General features: G+C 46.2%; 1 protein-coding gene across 5 annotated transcripts in view; it reads right to left on the bottom strand.

Moving 5' to 3' along the window:
* Positions 1-26,210, bottom strand: part of RNF216 (ring finger protein 216) — a 144,720-nt gene that overhangs the window by 11,054 nt on the left and 107,456 nt on the right. For all 5 annotated transcript variants that reach the window (XM_047713079.1, XM_047713080.1, XM_047713078.1 and 2 more), the window contains 2 exons: positions 11,962-12,059; positions 5,659-5,881 (listed from right to left, as the gene is read on the bottom strand). In XM_047713079.1, coding sequence (XP_047569035.1) covers positions 5,659-5,881; positions 11,962-12,059 — 321 coding nt within the window. The remainder of the gene's footprint in view (positions 1-5,658; positions 5,882-11,961; positions 12,060-26,210) is intronic.

Genomic DNA, 26,210 nt, shown 5'->3' with positions numbered 1-26,210 from the left:
GGCGCCCCTAGAAGGTACATTTAAAATGGTACGGAAAGAGAGGTGCCTGACTGGCTCAGTCGGTACAGCATGATCTCAGGGTCAGGAGTTCAAGCCTCACATGGGGCACAGAACTTATTACTATTATTATTTTTTAAGATTTTATATATTTGACAGAGAGAGAGAGAGAGAAGAGAGAAAAGTAGGTTCCCTGCTCAGCAGGACTTAATCTCAGGACCCTGGGATCATGACCTAAGCCAAAGGCAGAAGCTTCACTGATTGAGCCACCCACATGCTCCAGCACAGAGCTGACTTAAAAAAAAAAAAAGAAAAAAAGAAAAGAAAAAAAAGAAAAAAGAAAAAAGAAAAAAAGGAAGAAATGTTGAAGCCAAAATCTAGTTAATGACTTCACCTTTGGTCTACCTTTCCCATGGGCCTTCTGCCTCTCCTGGGCCCACTCTGAAAAGCTCTTCTCCCTTCCATTCCTGCAACACGCCCTCCTTTTCCTGACACGGGTCTCAGAGTTGTGCGGTGTCCTTTGCAAACTAGCCCCAGCAGGGAGACACTGGGCCCTGGGCTAGTCTGGGTGGCACTGGAGCCACAGGCGGGAGAAGGCAGGTGGGTGCCTTAAAGACGCCAAGAGAAGCAGCAGTGGCTAGAGCCCCGTGCTATGTTTACGGACCACAGCCTTTGCAGAAGTGAAATGACACATCTGCCTTAGAGAATTATTGCAGAATTAAATATATTAGCCCAGGTTGATGTCACGTTCGATTCAATGTAGGCTTGGGAAAAATAAATAAGTCTCCTGACAAAATGGCTAGGCGGTAATGGTATCAAACTGGACATTGGTTGTAAAAGCTCCAGGGTTTTATTTGAATTGAACAATCTTTTATATCCAAAAATCAAAGAAGTTCTGGAAAATAATTCTGTGCAGTTGCTGGTAACCAACACCCAAGATAAACACTGACTTGGTTTTCTGTTTAAAGAAGAAAAAATGCTGTTGAGAATTCTGCGCCACTTCTCGAATCCAGACGGCCAGGGGACTCCAGAGAGGACCAGGGTGTCTGTCTACCGCCGAGCTATGCCGTGCCAGCCCTGCCGCTCCCTCAGCTGCAGGGGGTTCGGACCCAGTCAAGCACTAGGATGCCTCCCTCCACGGCAAAATAATGTCTGCTCACTTCTGTGTCAACATGTGGCTTTGCATTCTGCCCCCCAATCAGAAAAGTGTGGTTTGCTTTTTCTTCCCCTTCTTTTTAAAAAGACATCTTGCTTTTTAAGACTTGTGGCTGAATGTTTTTGGCTTCATTTTGATAACACAGAAGGCAAGTTACATTCATCATTTTAGTTTTCATACAGAGTTCGTTTGGGTTCCCAAGCAATCTCTAGTCATTAAGGGATAAAACGCAACTTCTCTCCAAACCACGAAGGGACGAAGAGATTCTTCCTGGCCTTGCTGGTTAATTAAGCCAGAGAATAGGCCTGGATGACAGGGCATGCTTTGTTTCCCTGAACTTCTGAATGGCTTTGTGTTCTCAGAAGCCCCAACAGATGCTGGCTTGGAATCCAATCAGTCTCCTGGTGAGAATCAAGGAAACGGGGCTGATCCCAGATTTGATGGGAATGGACAAATGGAACCAAATCTCTGGCTATGGCTGCCCGAGGAAATCAGAGGGATTTGTATTTGCCTGACCTTCCTTTTGAATGTTATTTTGAGCAAATACAGAACCTTTCTCAGGGTGGAAGACAATGATTCAATAAGAAAACAAGGGAGCAGTCACATGGTACGGCACCCAAACAAGGTATAAAGCACACAAAAAACCTTTTAACTCATTCCACGCGTAGTAGGAAAAGGGAGGCGGCAGGAGAAGGAACAGGAACGAGCGGGAGCAGAAAGGAAAACAGCGCCGGCCGAGGAGAGGCCAGCAGCTGTATACCTTCTGCTGTGTAACTCTGCTCAGCTCTGTTTCTGGAAGGCAGCGTGGTGTGTGTGCGTGGGGGGACGACTCGGAGAACTTCATAGGAGATGCAGCTGAAGGAAAAGAGTCCTATTTCCTCGAATAAGAGATGCTGAGGCCCGGGTATGCTGGCTGCACGGCGCAGTGGAAGTGAGTCCGCAGAGCTGCCAGGGCCCGGGAAGGTTTGTCCGAGACAGCAGCACGAGTTCCCTTGCCGAGCACTTGCCACTGGTGGCTGGACCTCCTTCCACTGAACCAAACCAGCAACAGAAGGGTGACCTGCCTGCTTACAAAGTCTGCCCTTTCCTTCAGTGACTAGGGATGCGCTGGGGGGCGGGAGGAAGGCTTGCTGAGACTCTCAGTGGGTGGCAGAGCTGCCTAGTCAGAGCCATTCCCGGATCCCTCTGCCCAATCTTCTGCCCAGTGAGGAGGTGGCTTCTGACACGCACACAGCTGGTTTCCATTGAGGACTCACTATTTTTCAAAACTGGGAACTCCCAGGATTGGGGTTAGGCCAGGAGAATGGTTTGCTGTGGTTCTCACACTGGGCGGGCCTGCTGCCCTGACATCGCCTCTTGGTAGGCCTGCCGGACATGTTCGAAACCAGGGGTAAAGTCTGATGACTAACAACCTATGTTTTGGCTTATGAAGTGCTGGTATGAAACATAAGTTTTAAAGATACTTGGATTAACGGCCAATCTTTAAAAATCAGAAGATAGGGGCGCCTGGGTGGCTCAGTGGGTTAAAGCCTCTGCCTTCGGCTCAGGTCATGATACCAGGGTCCTGGGATCAAGTCCCGCATCAGGCTCTCTGCTCAGCAGGGAGCCTGCTTCCTCCACTCTCTCTCTCTGCCTGCCTCTCTGCCTACTTCTGATCTGTCAAATAAATAAATAAATAAAATCTTAAAAAAAAAATCAGAAGATAACATATTAAAGTCCAGAGTTCCACCTCCTCTGGAGAATCTGAAGCCATGGTAACCATGAGCAGAATTTCACCTGGTGACAATCTGTGGGAAAGGAGGAGTAGCCTTGGATATGACCTATACCCTCTCTGGTTTGCCTCACCATATCCCACTACCCCAGACACGGCCCACTTTATATTCACAAATCATTTATGTTACTATTCGTCCCTGTGGTAACTTGGGTCTATGACCCCAGCTACACGCTGTTGGTGTTCTATGCTGAACAGTGAGCCTGATGGGGGGGCTCAATCCCAAGACCCTGGGATCATGACCCAAGCCGAAGGCAGCAGCTCAACTGACTGAGCCACCCAGGTGCCTGAGCACAGAACTCTTGATCTTGGGGTCAAGAGTTTCAGCCCCGCGTTAAGTGTAGCGATTATATAAATAAAAACCTTAAAAAAAAAAAGGTATATATATATTTTTTAACAGATTAAATTCTCATTTAATGTGTTTCTGGTCTCCATTTTGTCTCTCAGATCTAGTTATTAGCCTACTTAGTTTTGATTAGTGTAGCTTAATAAAAATTAGTCTCCAGGGGCGCCTGGGTGGCTCGGTGGGTTAAAGCCTCTGCCTTTGGCTTGGGTCATGATCCCAGGGTCCTGGGATCAAGCCCCACATGGGGCTCTCTGCTCGGCGGGGAGCCTGCTTCCTCCTCTCTCTCTGCCTGCCTCTCTGCCTACTTGTGATCTCTGTCAAAAAAAAAAAAAAAAAAAATTAGTCTTCTTTATAAAACTGGAGGTAATTTTTTAAGGGGAAAAAAAAAAGCCTTACTGAACTTAAATGGGAATTGCAGCAAATGTCTAGATTTCAGATTGAAGTGGTATGTCTGTAATACCAAGTCTTCCCTCTGAGGGATAACGGGCTTCTCCAGGATCAGGTCAGCAACTTCCTGGTCCTCAGAGAAGCTGAGGAGTCACCGGCTGTCACCAGGCCTCCAGGGGCCTTGGGCTGGGGCACTTCCTCAGGCCTTTGCTCTGAGTTAGCAGGGTTTTCACTTAAGCTCAATCTTTTTGGTAGGACAAGTCCTGGCACATACTGCGCTGCTGTCCTTACAGAGTTTCAAACTTGAAAATTATTTTAAGAAAAACTGATACAGTTTATATTAAAGCTTACTTAAGAACAAAGCATGGGGCCCCTGGGGGCTCAGCCATTAAGTGTCTGCCTTTGGCTCGGGTCATGATTCCAGGGTCCTGAGATCGACCCCCGCATAGGGCTCCCTGCTGGGCAGTAAGACTGCTTTTCCCTCTTCAACTCCCCCTGCTTGTGTTCCCCTTCTCGCTGTCTCTCTCTGTCAAATAAATAAATAAAATCTGAAAAAAAAAAAACAAAAAACAAAAAAACAAAAAAAAACAAAAAAACCCCATAATTTAGAAAAAAACCCCAAAACAAAGCATATTTCTCTGTATGTTCACGTCTCTTGATGTCCTTCAACATAGTTTAATGGTGTTCTTCATTTTTCTTGTTAAAGCAATTCCTAGGCTATTTTATAAATAATTTTTTTTTTTTTTTAATTTGACAGAGATCACAAGTAGGCAGAGAGGCAGGCAGAGAGAGAGGAGGAAACAGGCTCCCTGCTGAGCAGAGAGCCTGATGCGGGGCTCGAACCCAGGACCCTGGGATCATGACCTGAGCCGAAGGTAGAGGCTTTAACCCACCGAGCCACCCAGGCGCCCCTATTTCTAGGCTATTTTATGATTTATATTGTTATATAATGTGAATGACATTCTGTGTATTTATTTTGTATCTAGACATCTTTCTACTGCTTCTAATAGCTTTCCAGTTGATTATTTTGTCTTTTCTCAGGCTGAAAATGGTAGATTTCTCTTCCATTATTATGTATAAAAGTGCTTAGAATGGTGTCTGAAACACAGTGGGTACCCAATGAACACAGGCGATTATGTTCTATTCTCTTAGCTAACTGAATTGACTAGCAGTTCCAAAACTAAATAGTGGTGATAGTCTTATACTGATTTTTTGGTAATGCTTCTATGTATTTCACTATTAAAAACATGCTAAGAACTGTTCTGAAGTATGGGATTAAAAAAATATCCTTCTAGAGGCGCCTGGGTGGCTCAGTGGGTTAAAGCCTCTGCCTTTGGCTCAGGTCATGATCCCGGGGTCCCGGGACTGAACCCCACATCGGGCTCTCTGCTCTGCGGAGAGCCTGCTTCCTCCTCTCTCTGCCTGCCTCCCTGCCTGCTTGTGATCTATCAAATAAATAAATAAAATCTTAAAAAAAAAATCCTTCTAATACTGTTCTTTAAACCTTAAATCAAGAATAGATATGTGATTTTATTATGTCTTTTACCATTTTAAGTTATCATATGGTGAGTTATGTTAATAAAGCTCTTAATACTGAACCATCCCTACATCTCTGGAACAGTCTCACTTGGTTATAGTTTTTTTTCTAGATTTTATTTATTTGAGAGAGAGAGAGAGAGAGAGTTTGAGATTGGATGGGGGGTAGGGACAGCCGGAGAGGAGAGAAAGAGAGAACAGAGCAGACTCCCTGCTAAGCACGGAGCCCCATTCAGGGCTCAGTCTCAGGATCTCGAGATCATGACCTGAGCCAAAATCCAAAACAGACACTCAACCACTGGGCCACGCAGGAGACCCAATCACTTGATCCTCGTTTCTATTTGCTGACATATTCCTATATTTTCCAAAGTCACAATGTGTTACGTATATGGAGAATCCCTTTCATTATGTTATCTTACCAACATTTTCCCCTACGAAGCAACAAGCAGCCGTGCATTCACTTACAGTGGGGTCGGTCCAGAGAGAGCATCTCGAACACTCCTGGCAAGGGGCTCCCGGTGAGCGAGGATGCTGGCAGAAATGGTCATATCCGTTGATAGATACGCGACAGAGGTAGCACATTTGGGCGCCACAGCGGCAAGACATGCGGTTGCAGCCTTCGGACTTGATGAGGCCAGTCCCACACTTGTGGCATTTTCTAATGCGGGCTGCAGTCATTTTTTCTTCACTGAGAAAAGAACACATGAATGGAGACAGGAGGTAAGAGGACGAGGAGAGAAAAGCACGCAAGGCACTAAGTACATCTTCCCACAGGTGACTGCCTAGACCTTTTGGTGACATCTGAAAGTGAAAAGAACCTGTGCTTTGGAGTTGAGAACTCCGTTCAGTTCATTATCTCTATGGCCCTGGATGAAGTACTCAACTGCTTAGAGACTCAGTTTCCTCATTTTTAAATTAGGAAAACCCAACTTTCTTCATCATCTTTTGAGGATTATTACAGATAAGACAGCAAGTACCCTGGCACAGTGCCTGACACCTACCATTTAGAAAATTACTATTCTGTTTGTTATAGGAGTCCCTGTATCAAGGTCTTCCTTGATAATGTGTTTCATATACGTAAACTGGCTGCCGAAGAGCCACCAAGCCTAAACCTTAGTTATATACACATTTTGGATTTTACAGATTTTTTTCTTAAAATGTTGGGGGAGAGAAAGAGGAAGGGGTGGGAGGGAGAGAGAGAATTCTGAGCAGGCTCCACATCCAGTGCGGAGCCCGACATGGGGCTTATCTCATGACCCTGAGCCGAAATCAAAAGCTGGACTCTTAACTGACTAAGCCACCCAGGAGGCCCCCTCCAACCCTGGATTTTAAAAACTTAGTGTGGGATGGGGAGACACAGATGGGAGACAATCCGACAGCCAGTTTAGAACTTCTTCCTGTTGGCAAGTGCCCACCTCCATGTCAAAATCCCACATTCCTAGGCCCCCTTTTAGCAAGGGTGTTGGCATTCCCTTGAGGAGTTGTAGGCCTGGCCAATGGGAAGCCTGTAGGAAAGCTACTTGTTTCCAGAAGCACTTTAACTGATATGGAGGGTCAGATGATGAGAGCCAAAATGACACATCTTGGTTCTTTACCAAGAGCTGGCACTACTGAATTAGTTTCTTCTGTAGTGCCCTGTTCCTAACTCTAAGACAACACTTGCTACCCTGGCCTATAAACTGTTTGTGTGTCTGTCTTCCTCTACTAAGTTGAGTTCCTCGAAGGTGTCAGAAAGCATGCCTATGGAGACTAGGGAGGGCAGGAATGACACCAACAGTGGAGAAGCCCTGAAAGTGGGACTTAACCCAGTGCTCTGAGAACTGCTCTTCTTTCCAAGCAGGAAGCTGGAGTGGTGGCCAGGGAAATGCTTCCCTGCAAAGACTCAACAGTCTGGGGATGAGTTCTGACCTGCAGGCTCTGTCCTTACAGTGAGAAAACAGCTTTCTTCCTCCCACAGCTCCCAAGGTTTCTGCTAAGTAAGGGAAGCCAGGGGAGTCTAGGGTCAAGACAAGTGTTTTTAATTACTGATATTTAGAAGACGGTCGTAGTTTGCTCCTTAAAAGCTAGATCATGTGCTTAAAAATAGAAAAATGAGGGACACCTGGGTGGCTCAGTTGGTTAAGCGGCTGTCTTCGGCTCAGGTCATGATCCCAGGGTCTTGGAATCGAGTCCCGCATCGGGCTCCTTGCTCCGCAGGGAGCCTGCTTCTCCCTCTACCACTCTGTCTGCCTGTGCTCTCTCTCTCTCTGACAAACAAATAAATAAAATCTTAAAAAAAAAATAGAAAAATGAACTAGGAAATTGGTTGCTATTCATTTAGGTCTAATTTTTGAATGGTCCAAAAGGCAGGAAGGCTCTAGCTTGAAAAGAATTTAAACCCAGTTCAAGTTACAGAAGAACAAATGAGTTCTAAGTTTTGCTGAGCAGGAAACATCAAGGAGACAAAGTTTAAATAAAGTGAATTTGTTATTGTCAACTTAACATAGCACACATGTTCATGATTTCTGTTACTCAGAATCTATGAAGATACTTTTCAATGCTCCCTGTTAAGACTTAGAAGGTTCTGATGCCAAAGTGTCCAAGATGAAAACCTGTGGCCAAGACACAACTGCGATTTTCTATAGCATAAGCTTTCTGTGTCAGAGCACCTTCAAGACTGATGTGGGGCTTGAGGCTGTCATACTTCGGGGGCCTGGGGCTGGCTGACATTCTCCCTGGGTAGCTGCTATGGCTACAGTATAGAAGAGAAGTTCATGAAAAGAACCAAGGTTGGGCCGCCCGGGTGGCTCAGTCAGTTAAGTGTCCAATTCTTGCTCTTGGCTTAGGTCTTGATTTCATGGTTATGAGTTTGAGCCCTGCACTGGGGCTGAACATGGAGCCTACTTTAAAAAAAAAAAAAAAAAGAACCAGGATTATGGAGTCCTTTCCTGAAGGCTTGGGAAGAGGGTGTATTTATTTGTTGCTGTGTTCCACCAAGCCACCAAGTCACCAAAGTAATGATGGATATGGGATGCGAGAAAAGGCACTCCGAGATGAATGGAGGGATACACAGAGTGAGCACCACTCAAGATTGCTCTAAAGGTCACAGAGCTGTTCAAGGCTGCACGAGTATCATCCAAGTCCTCATTCCCGCACTCTTGAGACTAGTACTAGGTAGGGCCAGAATGACTCATACCAAAAAAAGACTGCTTTTATGGATTGTGGTGACCACCTATCCAGTAACATAAAAGTGCAAAATGGGATGAGAAATCAGTTGATTCTTTTGGGAGAAGAGTAATTTAGGAACTCGATTCTAAACTAGGGAGGAAACAAACAGCCCTACAGGATGTGTTCCTGGGCAGGACAGGAAGAGAAGCCTGATCTGCAGCTGTGTCTCCTGACCTTGTGTTCAAACAGGAAGGTTCACTGCCTTCCCCTACATAACCAATCTAGATCCTATAGCTCTATGAGTATTTGTTCTCACCACTTTTAAGTATGTTAGTAATTTCTGTCTGGGGGCTGTCTTCTTTTTTGTGGCCTTCACAGGTGAGGCCATTGTGTTCTTTCCAGAGTCCCTGACACTTCCTACATTTTGAATATACTATTCAAAATGTTATATACTATTCAAAATGTTAGATGGCTTTCCTTTGTGAGTGTGTGTATGTATTTTTTAAACTGTGGTAAAATGCACATAAAATTCCCATTTTATTTTTTTAAACAATTTTATTTACTTATTTGATAGAAGAGACACAGCGAGAGAGGAAACACAAGCAGGGGGAGTGGGAGAGGGAGAAGCGGGAGCCCGATGCGGGACTCAATTCTAAGACCCTGGGATCATGATCTGCGTGGAAGACAGATGCTTAACAGACTGAGCCACCTAGGCGTCCCTATTCCATATACTTAACCACATCTACAAGGTCTCTTCTCCATGTCAGGTAACGACATTCACAGGCTCTGGGGATTAGGACATTCTGCCCACCGCAGTCTGTCCTCAAGCGTCCAGATTAATATTCAGCCTGCACCCCTACAGTCACCTCAACCTAGGACCGGATCCCAAATCTCACCATCTAAATCGAGTACAGGTGAAGACACTGGATATGACCCATTCTGGGACATACTTCCTTTCCAAAGGGAAACAATGGAAGGAAAAAAAAGGAGTCATCACTTATAATCAATTTAGAAATCCAGCTGGGCAAACTCCCTAATATTTCAGATCTGAGAACCCTGTGGTCATGGCGCTACTGAGCAAGCCTGCCTTTTCTCAAGAAAGGTAGCGTGTTTGCAGCTGGGTTGTTTTTAGTCAACCTGCTTCCTTTCTCTAGAATTCTGGGCATCTGGTGGACTTCTTCCCTTCCACACTCTTGTGTCTTTCAGGCCAAGCTGCAGTGTTTCTGCTGACATGGGCACTCTACCCAAAGTCAGTTCCTAGAAGAGCCCACCTCTGCTTCGGGTTTCTGCAGAGATGGCTGAGGGGGTGATGCCTGAGACTCCAAAAGACTCCCTTGTCTGCCTGAAGGGATCGGAAGGGTTCCCCCTTGACCTCCTAAGAGCCTTTACAGGACTGAAGACTCTGACATTTGGAACACACCCTTGGTCTTCTCTCCAGGAGCATGCTACTCCTGACAGCTGAAGTCTTAATTTTGGGGTCTTCTGTCACCTGAGCAGGATGGGAGTTTCAGGAACAACCAAATCTTGTTCCTGCCCCTCAATCTCTCCTGCTCACACTTTCCTCTCACCATGCTCAGCCCGCAAGTTTCCTCAGCTACACGTCCAGACCCATCATCTACACCTTCTGCTTTCTGCACGACTGAGATGAACCAGCTGAGGTTCCTGCCACCGACATGAGAACACGCTCTGCACGCACTTCTGAGTCCTCATCTGTGGCTCTGTGGGGGTTCGGGTATTCTCCAGGGCAATTCTGGCCTTGCCCATCATGCTCCTCCCTTGCTTCTGAGCCCTCAAGGGAGAGGTTTCTATAATCTGTATTTCTACTAGTTCAAGGCAATCTAGGCTTTTTTCTACCCTGGTTTTCAAAACCGTTCCAGCCTCTACCCATTGTCCAATTCCAAATCTACTTCCACATTTTTAGGTATTTGTTACAGCAGTACCCCACTTCTGGCCCCAAAATCTGTGTCAGCTTTCTACTGCTGCTGTAGCAGACCACAACTTTATTAGCTTAATGTAATACAATTTTTTTTTTAAACAAATGCATTCTTTTACACATCTGTAGGTCAGAAGTCCAACACAGGTCTCCTCCGACAAAAATCCAGGTGTCATTGGGCTGTCACCTACTCTGGGAGAGAATCAATTCGCTATTCCTGTGGGCTGTCAGCAGAATTCATTCTTTGGGGCTATGGGACTGGGATACCCATTTTCTTACTGGCTGCCAACTGAAGATTGCTCCCTGCTTCTAGAAAGAGCCACATTCCCTGGCTCAAGGCCTTCCTCCTCAATCTCGAAGGCCAGCAGCAGGAGGTGGAGTCCTCACATCTTTCTGGATCTGTCCATCACTGTACCTCTGACCACAGAAAGGCTCTCTGCTTTTAAGGAATCATGTGATGAGACTGGGCTCACCTGGATAATCCAGAATCATCTCCCCACCTCAAGGTCCATAAACTTAATCACATCTGGAAAGTTCCTTTGGCCATAAAAAGTAACAGGCTCACAGATTCCAGAGGGCAGTGACATCCTTGTGGGGTCATTAGTCTGCCTACCAAATCTGTGGTAAAGGACAGCTGGGAAACCATTTGCTCAGATTTCAAGCCCTGCTATGCCACTTACTACCTGCAGGATCACGTGCAAGTTTCTTTAGCTCTGCCTGTTGTACTGTTTTTGTAAAATGAGGGTCATAGTACCTACTTGTGCTGGACACTGGAAGACTATTCCCTGCTTCTAATAGCTTCTAATTTCCCATGTCATTCTCTTACTAATGAAACCCACTCCTCACCCTTTGAATTTAAGTTGGACGTAGAATCACCCAGCTAGAGATTATATACAGTGTTTGCCTTGAAGCTAGGTTGTGGCCACATGACTCAGTCTAGATCGATATGAGAAGTCACAGGCACGGATGTACGGACACACACACACACACACACACACACTGCTTACAACTTAAAAGATGCCTGGCTGGCAGCTTTGTTCTTTCTCCTTTTCTGTGGGCTGGAGTACAAATGTGGTTACACTCCAGTCACCATCATGTAGATGAGAATACCACCTTCGGGAATGGTGAAGCAACGTGATAAAGGAACCTGGTCTCTGAGCGACCTCATGGGAAAGATCTGCCTGGCAAGGCTGGGCCATTATTGGAGAAAGAAATGGCCTTATTTAAGCCAACATATTTAATGAGTTAATATCTGTAAAGTGCTCAGCCACACAGGGAGTGCTAAACGGTAATGGTGCTTATTATTACTGATGGTATTATTCTGCATTCTGGAGACTATAATTTTGCTTAATGTCTTAGGCCACTAGTATCCTATAGGAAACATGGATATAAGGAACATTAGTGCAATCTAATCTAGTTAAAGTGTGTGATTTGCTTATTTGTTCGGATCAGAAGGAGAAGACGAATGAACATTTACTGAACTCGCATGCACCGGGCACGGACTCCAGGACCGGCTCTATGAGGCTGAAGAGATAAGGAAACAGAGGGGGTTACGGTCGCTTCCTGAGGTCACTCTAGATCTTCGTGGCCCGAGAGCTTCCTCCCCACAACACTCACTGCCCTCCCCGGCCAAAGGGCAGGCTAACGGGGGAGCTGAGAACCAGCGGCAAGCCCCTGAGGTTACTCACATGGAGGTTCGGTACTTGATGTCATCTTTCTCAGCCAGCTCTTCACAGGTGAGGCCATTGTGTTCTTTCCAGAGTCCCTGACACTTCCTACAGGTTTCCTGGGGATAGAGGAGAGACACAAAGACAGGTCCTGGTGAGGAGACACCATACAAGCTTCTGTTCAACAACAGGAAATGCAAAACCACCCTCATGTGGCTCGAGTTTTTCCTGAAGATGATTCTCCCCTTCTAGCAGAGATATTTCTAAAGACATCTCTCAAGAGAAAAGATAAGAATCATGAGAAGAAAGCATGGGGGAAACTTCCTTCTCCTTAGAGCCAAAAAAAAAAAAAAAGAAGGGGGGTTTCCCCATCACCCAATTGATAAAAGGCCTTCAAAATGCCAGGAACCACCTGAAAAAACAAAAACAAAAACAAAAAAACCCACCAAACACGGAAGACAGACTTATGTGACCCTGAGTTTTTTTGTTTTTTAATTTTATTTATTTATTTGACAGAGATCGCAAGTAGGCAGAGAGGCAGGTAGAGAGAGAGGGGGAAGCAAGCTCCCCGCTGAGCAGAGAGCCCGATGCAGGACTCGATCCCAGAACCCAGAGATCATGACCTGAGCCGAATGCAGAGGCCCAACCCACTGAGCGACCCAGGTGCCCTGAGTCACCCAGGTGCCCTGAGTTTTTCTTTTTTAAAGATTTTATCCATTAGAGAGAGAGAGGGAGAAGCAGACTCCCCACTGAGCAGAGTCCAATGTGGGGCTCGATCCTAGGACCCCGAGATCATGACCCGAGCCGAAGGCAGATGCCTACCCAAGTAAGCTACCCAGGAGCTCCCGATCTTGGGTTTCTAAAAATGAACTACTGTAAGGCGCTTGAGGGCAGGGTCTATTTGGATCTCCTTAATTTCTGTAATCCCTGTGCCCAGTGTTCCAATGTTGGCCAGACACAGATTACATCTGTTGAACTGAAGAATGGTCTAGATTAGGATTAGTAGGGATCCTTACGAGAAATACCCCCCTCAGTCGTCCCTTACTTGTAAACACTGATATCAACCTCCACAGCTTAACCCCATCTATAAACCTAATTAAAAAAAAAAAAGGGGACGCCTGGGTGGCTCAGTTGGTTAAGCCGCTGCCTTCGGCTCAGGTCATGATCCCAGCGTGCTGGGATCGAGTCCCACATCAGGCTCCTTGTTCTGTGGGGAGCCTGCTTCTCCCTCTGCCTCTGCCTGCCACTCTGTCTGCCTGTGCTCGCTCTCTCTCTCTGACAAATAAATAAATAAAAAATCTTAAAAAAAAAAAAAAGATTTATTTATTTGAGAGAGAACGCGAGTGAATGCGTGAACAGGAGGAGCAGAAGGAGAGGGAGAGGGAAACTCAAGAAGACTCCGTGCCAAGCCTGACACAGGGCTTGATCTCATGACCCTGAGATCAGTACCTGAGCTGAAACCAAGAGTCGGACGCTTAACCAACTTTGCCATCCAGGCTCCCCTATAACCATGAATTTAAAAAAATTACTGCTCTTTATTCTAGAACTTTCCTACTTTACAAAATTTATATGTGTCAGGAACTATTTCACATCCACAACAAGAATTTAAAGAACCTTTAACCCAATTAAATTTCCATAAGTGGAAATAACAAACTTAGTAAGTATAATGAAGGAAAAGTTGGGTGTCGTCAGCTTTAACTGGGAACTTGATCTAGTCTCTGGAGGGGAACGGTGAAGGCTTGAGGAAGTGGAGTCTGAGTTCTGAAAGATGAGTCAAAGACAGCGAAAGGAGAACAGCATTCCAGACGGAGGAAAAAAAAGAGAATACTCTGGCAGACAAAGCTGGGCAAGTCTGGTTTCTGTGCTGGACTGCGGAGAGTAAAAACAGGCCTGGTGCAAGTCTGAGGGACCAGGCCATTTGGATGTGACCATCAGTCTGGCCTTTGTCTTAAGGTTGCCAGGAAGGCCTCAAGAAGTGTCAAGCGTGGAAACACCATTAGCAGGTATCTGGTTTAAGAGATCACTGTGTGTGGACAACAGCCTGGAGGGAGGAAAGAATGAACATGCCAAAGACACTCAGGAAACTGAGAAAGTCACCCAGTACAGAGCCTGAGAAGTCCCAGACCAAGAAAGTGGGTGAAGGCAGAAAGGAAAGTTCACTGACTGGAGAGAACTCAGGAAGGGGTCAGGATGATTTCTCGGTTTCCGGTTCATGCAACGCAAGACACAGATGGAGCCTGGCAACAGTGGAAAAGGTCTGGCTTGTCCATCTGTGGGACACCATTGGTGATGTCTGGTAGTGAGCCTGAGGGGGTCAGTGTTTCGCATTTGGGAGTGGCCGGGTTAGGGGTCGCCCGAAGATGTACTAGATTATATCCTGATGTCAATTCTAGAAACACTCCAATCGGTGTATTCGCCACTTCATTACTGAACTTTCTCTAACATATACTGCCGAGATGACTCAACAAGGCACAGAACAGCATGTACAGTATAGACGGCACCATTTCTACAGAACAAAGATGGAGGTGGTGGTGGTGCTGGGGGAGAATACGGCGACCCTATAAAGTGAACCTGGAAGGTTACCTAGGAAATTGGTAGTGCTGACTGTCCCGAGTGGCCGGAAGGCAGGGGGAGACTTCTTACTGCAGGCTGTTATCATCTTTTGAATTTTATACTATATATGTGCACTATCTAATTAAAAAATAAATTACATTTAAAAAGATATGGACAAATGAAGCAGACTGCTGGGGGAGCTAAGAACCTGAACAACCCTTTGATGGATGTGACTAAACAGGGTTCAGTCAGTGGAATGAGGCAGGTAGGGGTAGAGATGAGCCCATTAGAAATTCGATATCACACACCACCGCTTCCAAGGGCTACGATGTTCTCTGGTCCCTACCTACATTCCCCGCCAGTGAACAGAGGCTACATCAGTAGGGACTTCATTATTACGCACCAAAATGTAAAGCAGCCCCAAACCTGTTTTTTAAGAGACTTTGGGCCTGACTATTCTGGGAAACTGGAGGATAAACAACAGCTGGAGAATAGATGAGCTGGTATCTGGATCCTAACCTTTTGAACAATACTGGCCTAGCCACCCCCACCAGGAATGACAGCTTGACAACAATGCGCGGCATTTTTTTTAGCATTCCTGGTGATGCAGTTATTAATTCATGGGACCTTCTTCGTAACGAAGAACCCATTTTCCAAGGGAGACACGGTTGTGACAGAAAGCTGGCCTGGCCAAATGGAGTCACTTGTGAGCAAGAGGACGCCACTGTTCACTTCCAAAATCACAGCAATTCTGTGGCAAATCCAGGGGTGGATTTTCAGCCACGGTGTTTCTCACTGAAGGGCCCAGGGTCCCAGAGAATAAAACGGAAATGTCTTTTGAAGAGACTAACTAGCTAGACATTGAAACCCACAATTAACTTAAGGTAGGAGAATAGCAACCTGGGTGAATTTAGCATTTGGAGCTTTCTGTGTTGTTTCTTTAAAACGCATCGTTCTCTTATAAACACAGTGTATATTTCTCTGAATTGTAATTCTCTCAAGCACAGCGAGGCTTTGCTCCTAGACTCAACAAATGCTTTAACAACATTAGGCAGAAGAAACGTTCTTGCACATTTCTAACACAAAGATAATTACGTTCTTCAAAGTAAGGCTAATGAGAAGGTCCTGAGGACCATTATGGAAGGCGGCGTACATTCTGCATGCAACTTCCCAACACCCCGCCCAAGCGCACCCCGGCCATCAGACCTGATCGGCACAGGGGTGGGGTCACTAAGGTCTGCTGTGGGTCTGGGTTCTTCACGGCAAGAAAGAGATTCCTGGTCAAGTTTTACGGTGCCCTTTAGTCCTCATGATGCATCAAGGTGTTCGGACTGCTCACTGAGATCTCAGCTTTTCTAATATAAAGAAAACACTCCAGAGCCTCCCTTCACCCACTTTCTGCTGCTTAAATACTGTTCTCTGGGCAAGGCAGCAGATTAAGCTTGGTTTCAGACAACCCTGTCAGAGAGCTGAGAGCTCTTCATTCAACAGCTTCCTCAAAGACCAGCGAGCAGTGTCCCCGTCATCACCTCACCTCTGCACAGGTAGCTTCCTGCTGCTGGCAAGGAACCCAAGAGAAGGTGAGACCAAGAGTCCAACTCACCAGACTGTCCTCCTCATTCACCGCCCCTCCAGGCCTACTCTGAAGTGGCTTGGCTCTCTGTGCACCCTGCGTCTTACCCTACTGGACTTCCAGCCTTGTCCAGGGAGTGGAACACAGTAGAAACTGCTCACTTATTTTTAAATGGTTCCTCCAGTGAAACTTCTAGATCCACTCTTTAGGGCAGAGAAATTGCTGACCTAGAAATGGGGCATGAGGCTGCGGCTGACTCAAACAGAATCTCTGAAACTCAAGCTCTGCCATCTCAGGCACTCCAAGAATGGTGGGGCTCTAAGTCCCCAAACCCCTTAAATCAGAAGATGAGGCCCAGGAACCGGACTCTTTACAAGTGCTTAGCAAACTCCAGGAGCCACAGGGCCATGTGTGTTCAGACCACACCTGTCTTTCAATTGTCAAGGTCACCGTTTCTTCCCCACCTCCAGGTCAAGATGACAAATGCACACCAACTTAGTCCAGCAAGAGACTGATTTTAAGACCATGAGACTGATGCCGGGATCCCTGAGAAACAGTAAAACCAGGCAAACTTAAAATTCAGCAGAATTGGGGCCTTTCCTTCCTTTAACTGAGGAAATCCGAGAACTTCTGTTTTTCCCAGGGTAAGGGTGCACACAGTGCGCTTCAGTGTAAAAGTGTGCACACATGCAGGCTTGTGCACACGTGAGAAAGACAGCCAAGAAGAGGGGGAGGAGCTAAGTCACACAGGAGTTCTTGGAGGAGTTGGCAGCTTCTTGGGACTGAATAAGACAAGAATCATGAGGGATGAGAACACCCAGGCAATGCATACAGTACTCCTCCCATCACGACTCAGATCTCTCTGGGAAGTGCCTTCCCCAGCTCCAAGAGCCATCAGAGCCAAGTATCTAAAATGCAGAACCAGACCCCCCAAACATTCAAACAATGAAATGAAACACAATGTTAATATTTTAATGAGCACAAAAGAATTTCACATCATTAAATAAAATTATTTTGAAGTATAATTGCATCCCACCCTCTTAAACTTTCTGTATCTAAGTAAGTTCTGCAATGTATGTTCCAACAGAAGCTATAAATAAACTAGTTGGTTATAAATAAGTAACTGACACACACTGGGGGTATTCTGCTCTACACAATTCGGATGCAGTGAGCAATCACAATATTGTGCATCTCCTGCTCTAGATACTGGGAAGTCATGGAAGGGACCTAGACAGGCCAGCGATCGGTCTGGGGGCTTGTTTTTCCAAAAGCTTTGATGAATGGAAGAAGCTAGACCAGAGGTGGGAAGATGGCTGAGCAGCAACTAGAAGAGTCTATGGAAGAGACGAGGGTGAGAGAAGCCTGCAGTGATTCTGGGCTTCCGACTTAAGACACTGCTAGGCTGCTGGAAACATGTACTTGGATAAAGTGATGCAGGAGCAGCAGATCTGAGTGACAGTGGGAAGAGGTGTGAACATAAGTTTAATTTTAGACTAACTTACTTATTCTTTTTATTAATTTATTTGAGAGAGAAAGAGCGAGCAAGCACACCCACACACGAGTGAGGGAGAGGGAGAGAAAGGATCCTAAGCAGACTCCGCACTCAGCATGATACAGGGCTTGATCTCACAACCCTGAGATCATCCAATTAAGAATTGGATGCTCGACTGACTGAACCACCCAGGCGCTCTTATTCACTCCTGATACTGTCCTATCGCTTGTCATGTGCTGTAGGAGATGCTGGGGATAGCTATAAGCAAGTTAGACTCAATTTCTACCTTTTTTTCTTTTTTAAAAAGAAAGCTCTATGTCCAATGTGGGGCTCAAACTTATGACCCTGCAATCAAGAGTCATGTGCTCTATCAACTGAGCCAGGCATGCACCCCATTACTTTTTTTTCCCCTAAAGATTTTATTTATTAAGGGGCGCCTGGGTGGCTCAGTTGTTAAGCGCCTGCCTTTGCCTTGGGTCATGATCCTGGGGTCCTGGGATTGAGCCCCTTATCAGGCTCCCTGCTCGGCCGGTAGCCTGCTTCCCCCTCTCCCACCCCCACTGCTTATTCCCTCTCTTGCTGTGTCTCTGTCAGATAAATAAAATCTTAAAAAAAAAAAAAAGATTTTATTTATTTGAGAGACAGCAAGAGAGAGACGGAGGGAGGGAGAGAGCATGCAAGTGGGTGGTGGGGGAGGAGCAGAGGGAGAGGGACAGGTAGACTCTGCGCTGAGCATGGAGCCTGTTGCAGGGCTTGACTCCATGACTCCATCACACCCTGAGCCCAAACCAAGAGCCAGATGCTCAACTGACTGAGTTGAGCGCCTCCACCCGCCCCGCAACAAGCCCCTGCAGTGTATGTTTTAATGAAGAAGAGAAAATACGAAACAAACAGGACACGGCTACAACAGTGATGGGAACATTTTAAGAGGAATAGCTTGGGAGCCCAAGAAAGCCTTTTTGAGGATGTGACATGGAAGCAGAGCCCTGAAGGGTGTTGCAAAGTCTGCCAGATAAGCGGGGGAAGGGTGTGTGTGAAGGCTCTGATGCAGGAGAGGACCTGTCACTGCAGGAGCACAGAGGAAGTTGGTCTGGCTGGACCTCAAGGGGCAGGGCTTGGAATGGCCAGTGAATCTTGCTTCCTGCTACTTCCTGCTGCAGGCACTGAGGCTGGAAGAAGAGTCTGGAAAGCCAAGGCGTGGGTAGGAAATGCAATGACCTGAGTTACGTTTTCAAAAGATCACGCTGTTTGCACAGGCAGGGAATGGGTTCCGGTGGTAGAGACTAGATTGTAGGATCTTACAGCCATCAACTTGGGCCAAGTAAATAACTTCTAGGGAAACAAGCCCTGGGGTCTGGATTTGATTCCTGGCCAGAGCTCCTCAGAGCCCTCCACCAATAAGGCTACGACCTACTTCCTGAACCAAGCTGTGCCAACACTGAGCCTGGCAGGAGTAAGGCCGGCCTGTGACTGGGGAAATGGCAACAGGCCTATCTTGTTAGGAATAAGAGAACCACTTTTCCAACATGGCTTCAGAAAAGGACTTTATTTTGACAAGCAGACAGAATTTCAGTTTTGGCTCTCGAGATGAGTTGCCCACTGAAATGCTATCTGTATGTATGGGAGCATCATTTAAAAAAAAAATACATTTTACTTTATGCCCAAGTTTTTATTTAAATTCAAGTTAACATACAGTGTAGTACTGGTTTCAGGAGAACTGAGTGATTCACATCACTTATATACAATGTCCAGTGCTCATCATAACAAGTGCCCTTCTTAATGGCCATCACCCATTTGGCCCACCCCACTCCACCTCCCCAAAATTTCAAGTAATCTCTACACCCAACCTGGGGATCAAACCCACAACCCTGAGATCTAAAGTCACACACTCCACCAACTGAGCCAGTCAGGTGCTAAGGAAGAGAACAACTTTTTTCTCTTTTAAAAAAAGATTTAGGGGTGCCTGGGTGGCTTGCCTGGTTAAAGCGACTGCCTTCAGCTCAGGTCATGGTCCCCAAGTCCTGGGATCGAGTTCTACATTGGGCTCCCTGCTCAGTGGGGAGTCTGCTGTTCCCTCCAGCCCTCCCCCCTCTGATGCTCTCTCAAATAAATAAATAAAATCTTAAAAGAAAAAGATTTATTTATTTGAGAGACAGAAGAGAGAAGATGAACTATTGGTGGGGTTGGGGGGCGGTTAGAGAGAGAGGGAGAGGGAGGGGAGAATCCTAAGCAGACTCTGTGCTGAGCGCAGAGCCCACCAAGATTGGGCTTGATCTCATGACCAAGATCACGACCTGAGCCGAAACCAAAAGTCAGATGCTTAACCAATGGCACACCCTGGCACCCCAGGAAGCGTCTTTAATATGTGTCTTGACCTCACACATCCCTCCCGCTAACCCCCAGCCCTGGCTCAAGGTTCCAAACCTGTATGTCTTCCACTATGCGGTGCTTTACACACACAGCTCATTCACATCAACTTGACAAGGAAGTACTGGACCATATTTCCATTCTTTTTTAAAATTTAAAATTTATTTGTATTTTTTGAGGGAGGAGGGGCAGAGGGAGAGGGAGAAACAGAATCCCAAGCAGAGCGTGGAGCCTGATGTGGGGCTCAATCTCACAATCCTGAGATCATGACCTGAGCCGACACTTAACTGACAGAGTTATTACCCCTCCATTCTTTTTTTTTTTTTTTTTTAAAGATTTTATTTATTTATTTGAGAGAGAGACAGTGAGAGAGAGCATGAGCTAGGAGAAGGTCAGAGGGAGAAGCAGACTCCCCATGGAGCTGGGAGCCTGATGTGGGACTCGATCCTGGGATTCCGGGATCATGACCTGAGCCGAAGGCAGTCGTCCAACCAACTGAGCCACCCAGGCGTCCCTACCCCTCCATTCTTTTTTAAAAAAGTAAATGAGAAAAGGAAGGCTCAGAGAGGCAAATTAACTTGCTTAAGGCCATGAAGCTATGGACTCCATCTGCTTGCTTCCAAATCCACTTGCTCTTTCCACTGTGTTCTCAGTGCTTGCCAGCATGGTGTTTGCTAGCAAGAACAGGTCACTGTTTACTGGAAAACCCAAGGGCACGAGGCTATGAGACAAGCCCTGAGGTTACAATGGGCATCTTGTGTGAGAGCAGATGAAAGCACGCAAAGCCGCGGAGAGGCGCTGGGGTCCATAGGGCGCGGACCAGAAGCTGCAGCTGCGCAGGACGCCTGCTTCCCGGCGCTTCCTGGAGAGCTGGGGATGGCCCAGCAAGAGGCAGGGTGCACCAGGATTAAGCCCGAGGATATCATTTCTTAATGATAATGATAGGAACCTGCAAATCACAGCAATCTTGGACTGGACACAAATGAGGAAGTTCCTTTTCCGACTACCCCTGGCCAGCTGTGGGTCTGGTGGGGCACCGGAGGAAGTGTGTTTTTAGATTCCCATTAGATGTGCAAATGCGCTCAGTGGGAGTGTTCCGCACCAGAACCAAGTACCACTTACTTGGTCCTTCTGTCACTCAGCCCCTGGGCCTTCATTTGTACACACCTGCCACTCACTTCCCCAAAGGAGGCCAGGACAATGCTGTACAGAGACCTGCTAATGACAGTGCTGGAGACCATCATCCCACCATCACTGCTCTGGGTTAAGTTTTATTCCCACTGAGACTGGTAAGGGAGACATTTCTGTGCTAAAAGGAATAGTAATACTCTCCCTTTCCCTTCCTTGCCCCCTTCAACAAACACCTTCTGAGAGCGAGCCTGCCACTTGGACCAGACTCTATTCCTAGTGAATGATCAATGAACAAATGAGGTCTCACTCCACACAGTCTACATTCTGACGGACAAGTAGATAAAGGTCCACTCTGCAGGAAGACAACGAACACTCCAGGCACAAGTGGGGGCGGGGAGGCCGCCCTTTGACAGTGGTGTGAAAGACAGCCTTGAGCCTGGGTGGCGTTCCAGTGTGAACCTGAAGGGGAACTGGCATCATGGAAGCAGGGGGTGGGGGGAGAGTAGGAGAGGAGCTCAGAGAAGCAGCCCTTGGGGGCCTCATGGCCGATCCCCAGCTGGAGTCCAGGGACAGCATGGTTGGCCTCCAGTCAGTGACACACGCCTAACACCCTCAATCTGGCAATGCTCTTCGGAGATGTCCTTTTTCTTCTGGCAACACCAACCCGTCAGTTCTCATTTCAAACACTAGGGGCTCTGCGAGACCCAAATGACCTGGGTGAGAGTTGGCACTCTTCTGCTGGACTCCTGGAGCACTTGGCTCCCACTCTGTAACAGCACTCCTGTCTTGTAATTATCTGATTACATCACATCTCCAAGGAGCCAAGCCCTGCTTGCAGGCAAAGACTACGCTCTGCTGATCACTACAGACAGACTTGGAACGGGAAGGTTCAATTAATCAATTTTATATTTTGTGTCACATGGGACTGCACTGGTGAATAAACCAGCAGAATTCTGGATCACAAGGTGCTTAGAGCCTAGCACACAAGGTCTCAGGTATCTTGGGATTTCCAGGGTCATGCACTAGGTCTGACCCACGTGAGGGAGTGAATAGATAACAAACTGCAGAGATAAAGGCTAGTGAACACAAAGCACATTCCTCTGCATGCTGGAGTTACAAACACACCTCCCACCCTTACTCTTGGGACTTCTGCATTTTATATGTAAAAAAGGCATTTGAAATCTTTTAGTAAAATGAACCCCTTCCCCCCAAAACATTATCTCCTCCTTATCAGGTCTTTGTATTTATAATCACGCAAGTACAATGATGAGCTCACGAGAAAATCAAGTTCTATGTAAGACACTTTTAGGGGGGGCTTGGTTGGCTCAGTCGGTACAGCATCTGGCTCTCAAACTCAGGGTCAGGAGTTCAAGTCCCACGTTGGGTACAGAGCTTACTTAAAAAAAAAAATCAACTGGATTTAATAAAATTAAAAAAAAATCATCATCATCATTAAAGATTTTATTTAGTTGACAGAGATCGCAAGTAGGCAGAGAGGCAGGCAGAGAGAGAGGGGGAAGCAGGCTCCCCGCTGAGCAGAGAGCCCCGGGCTCGATCCCAGGACCCTGGGATCATGACCAAAGCCAAAGGCAGAGGCTTTAACCCACTGAGCCACCAAGGTGCGCCCCCCCCCAAAAAAATCAATATTATTAAAAAAACAAAAACAATAACAAAACCCAACCAAAACCTTTTCAGGTTGTCATTACAGCTTGTGCCTTAAGGACACAGGCTGTCTTTTTTATAGTGGTTCCTTTCTTCACTCTCCCCTAATTCCCTTCCCCAATCCAATGCACAAAATTATCAAAACCAGTTATTACCAAGAAACTAATGGTCAAATGCCTGCAGATGGTGCCTGAGAAAGCCACTCCATCTGCTTCAATTCTGATGTTCTCTGTTGCCTTTCACCTATAACTTCAGTATGTGGAAACGGATCTCTCATTTTGGGGAGGTGCTTCGCAAACAGCAGTGCCTGTTAACTCGTGCCTGTGAGAAAGTCAGGACTGAAAAATCCATCAGCCTGGCTCTCTCCCTCCACTGCCCAGAGCTCGAGAAGGTCAGTTAGCACCTGAGGTCAGACCATAGGCTCCTAGGGCTTCCACCTACCAGAACAAGACAGTCCAAGCCTGCCCGGGGCTATTTTTCTTAAAGAACCAATGTGAGCATTAATTTTTTTTTTTTTAAGATTTTATTTATTTATTTGACAGAGAGAAATCACAAGTAGGCAGAGAGGCAGGCAGAGAGAGAGAGGAGGAAGCAGGCTCCCTGCTGAGCAGAAAGCCCGACGCGGGGCTCGAACCCAGGACCTGGGATCATGACCTGAGCCGAAGGCAGCGGCTTAACCCACTGAGCCACCCAGGCCCCCAGCATTAATTCTTTTAATGATGTTCTGTAATTATCTAATGACATCACATCTCCATAAGAAGTCATGCTCTCCTTGTAGGGATTTCTTTTTCTCAAAGTAAATTATCCCTCTGAGGCAGAAGAACCTTTTGATTTCTTTCTCTTTTTAAAGATTTATTTGACTGAGAGAGACAGCGAGAGAGGGAACACAAGCAGGGGGAGTGGGAGAGGGAAGTAGGCTCCCACTGAGCAGGGAGCCCGACGTGAGGCTCAATCCCAGGACCCAGGGATCAAGACCCGAGCCGAAGGCAGATGCTCAACAACTGAGCCACCCAACCTTCTGATTTCTAACTGCAGAAATTCAAATCTGGGCATGGCCAGGCGACACCTCTGGGCAGCAGTACTTAAGAAAAAAACCTCTCTGGGAAAGATTTCACTGTTCTTATTTTTTGAAGGTTATATATACATATACTAATTTTTAAACATGTGTGCCTTGGATGCGTATTTTCCCATTTCTAGATACAAGGTCACTTTGAAAAAAGAAATCTCTAAACCTTACTCCTGCAGATTAGGAAGAAGCCAAGCATTCCTTTCCTTTAGATTCACTAGGATTAAGTGACAAATTGGAACGGGTGGTTTTGAATTTGGTTTCTGGGCTAATGCTGCCCCCTAGGGACAGAAAGCTAAAAAGGCACCAAGACTTCCAGAGTCAACCTGCCCAGTAGAGCTCTGGCAATGCTTGAGAAATCCAGACTGGGAAAACCAGCGATATCATGATCACAGGGGTCTGCTTTTTCACTCTGCTATGGGGATCAGGGCCTTTTTTTTTTTTTTTAAAGACGTTATTTACTTGACAGATAAGAGATCACAAGCAGGCAGAGAGGCAGGCGGAGAGAAAGGGGGAAGCAGGCTCCCCGCTGAGCAGAGAGACCAATCCCAGGGCTCAATCTCAGGACCCTGGAATCATGACCTGAGCCAAAGGCAGAGCTTTTGAGATAAAGTCGGATGTAAAGACTTTCTGGAGTAAAAGTAAGTTTAATTTTACCTTTACCAGAGTAACAAAAATACCAATCCCTTTACAGAGTTATTCAAATACTAATTTCACTGTTTCTCACGAATGCCCATTTAATAGGAACAAGATCAATGCCAGGGGGTGCCTGGGGGGCTCAGACGGTTAGGCCTCTGCTTTTGGCTCAGGTCATGATCCCAGAGTCCTGGGATCGAGTCCTGCATCAAGCTCCCTGCTCAGCGGAGAGCGGGCTTCTCCCTCTCCCTCTGCTGCTCCCCCTGCTTGTCCTCTTTGTCAAATAAATAAATAAAATCTTAAAAAAAAAAAAATCAACGCCAGGAGGTGGGTATTTATATAGAAATTTTGAGACAAATAGGTGAGTTAGTACTAGGTACTATGACTATTGCTCTGGGCACTGGGGAAGAAAAATGAATAAATATAACCCCTGCCTTCATGGAAGTTACTGGGGGTAACTCCAGTTTACTTATTTATGTTAAAAAAAAAAAAGTAAAAAAAAAAAAAAGTTTAGGGCGCCTGGGTGGCTCAGTGGGTTAAGCCGCTGCCTTCGGCTCAGGTCGTGATCTCAGGGTCCTGGGATCGAGTCCCACATCAGGCTCTCTGCTCAGCAAGAAGCCTGCTTCCCTCTCTCTCTCTGCCTGCCTCTCTGTCTACTTGTGATCTCTCTCTGTCAAATAAATAAATAAAATCTTAAAAAAAAAAAAAAGTTTACTTATTTATGCTAAATAAGTAAAATATACATAAGATAGGATTTTATGTGCTAAGGAGAAAATTATAGGAAGGAAGAATATTCTGGGGTGTTGAGGTAAACAGATAGTTCACGATTATAAAGTGGGTGGTTGGCGAAGGCCTCCCTGAGAAGGCGTATTTATTTATTTAAAAGATTTTATTTATTTATTTTACAGAAAGAGGGAGATCACAAGTAGACAGAGAGGCAGGCAAAGAGAGAGAGCGGGAAGCAGGCTCCCTGCTGAGCAGAGAGCCTGATGTGGGGCTCGATCCCAGGACCCTGAGACCATGACCTGAGCCGAAGGCAGAGGCTTAACCCACTGAGCCACCCAGGCGCCCCGAGAAGGTGTATTTAAACAAAGATTTGAGGAAGTTGAGTTAATGAGTTTTGTGATGTCTGGAGTAAAGCATTCTAGGCCAATGGAGTGAGGTGGGAAGGCCAGTAAAAGGAGATCACCTGGGAGGTGACGACAGGGACTGGTGGCATGTGCCCAGAGTAAAGAGAGGTTGACCTGAAGAGGATTCTCTCACAAGGGCCTGAGTAGGTGAGTCCCAAAGAACCCCTATGTGCCCATACCCTTTTCATGGAGAACCTTCCTGCTGTGAGCCATCCTGTCTTCCTCTGAGAGGGCTGAAAGGGCAAGAGGGCAGGGGTCGTGACTAAGCCAGTCCAAAGGGGTATGCCCACAGGAGATGCTCAACACAACAGCACAAGTTTGTAGAACCAGAGTCCCTTAGAGCTATGATGTTTATACTCTGAATTGCAACACACTGGTGGGTCATGAAATCATTTTAGTAGATTATGACCAGTGTTTATTTGTTCATTTATTTTTCAAACTACAACAGAAAAGAAGATACTGGAGTGCACTCCACATGTCAGGTACCTGTTCTGTGAAACTACTGTTCTGGTTATATACAAGTATATTTCCGTATACAGTGGTTTTACGGTTTACAGCAGGTCACATTCAAAATAGTTTGAAAGTCGTTAACTTAGCATTCATTCATTCATTCATAAACCAAAAAGTTTTTTTTTTTAAATTTTTAAAAGATATTTTCAT

Source organism: Lutra lutra, chromosome 18, assembly GCF_902655055.1.
Source record: "Lutra lutra chromosome 18, mLutLut1.2, whole genome shotgun sequence".
Taxonomy (NCBI): Eukaryota; Metazoa; Chordata; class Mammalia; order Carnivora; family Mustelidae; genus Lutra; species Lutra lutra.
Note: the sequence above shows the minus strand (reverse complement) of the source record. Positions and strands in the feature narration are given on the sequence as shown.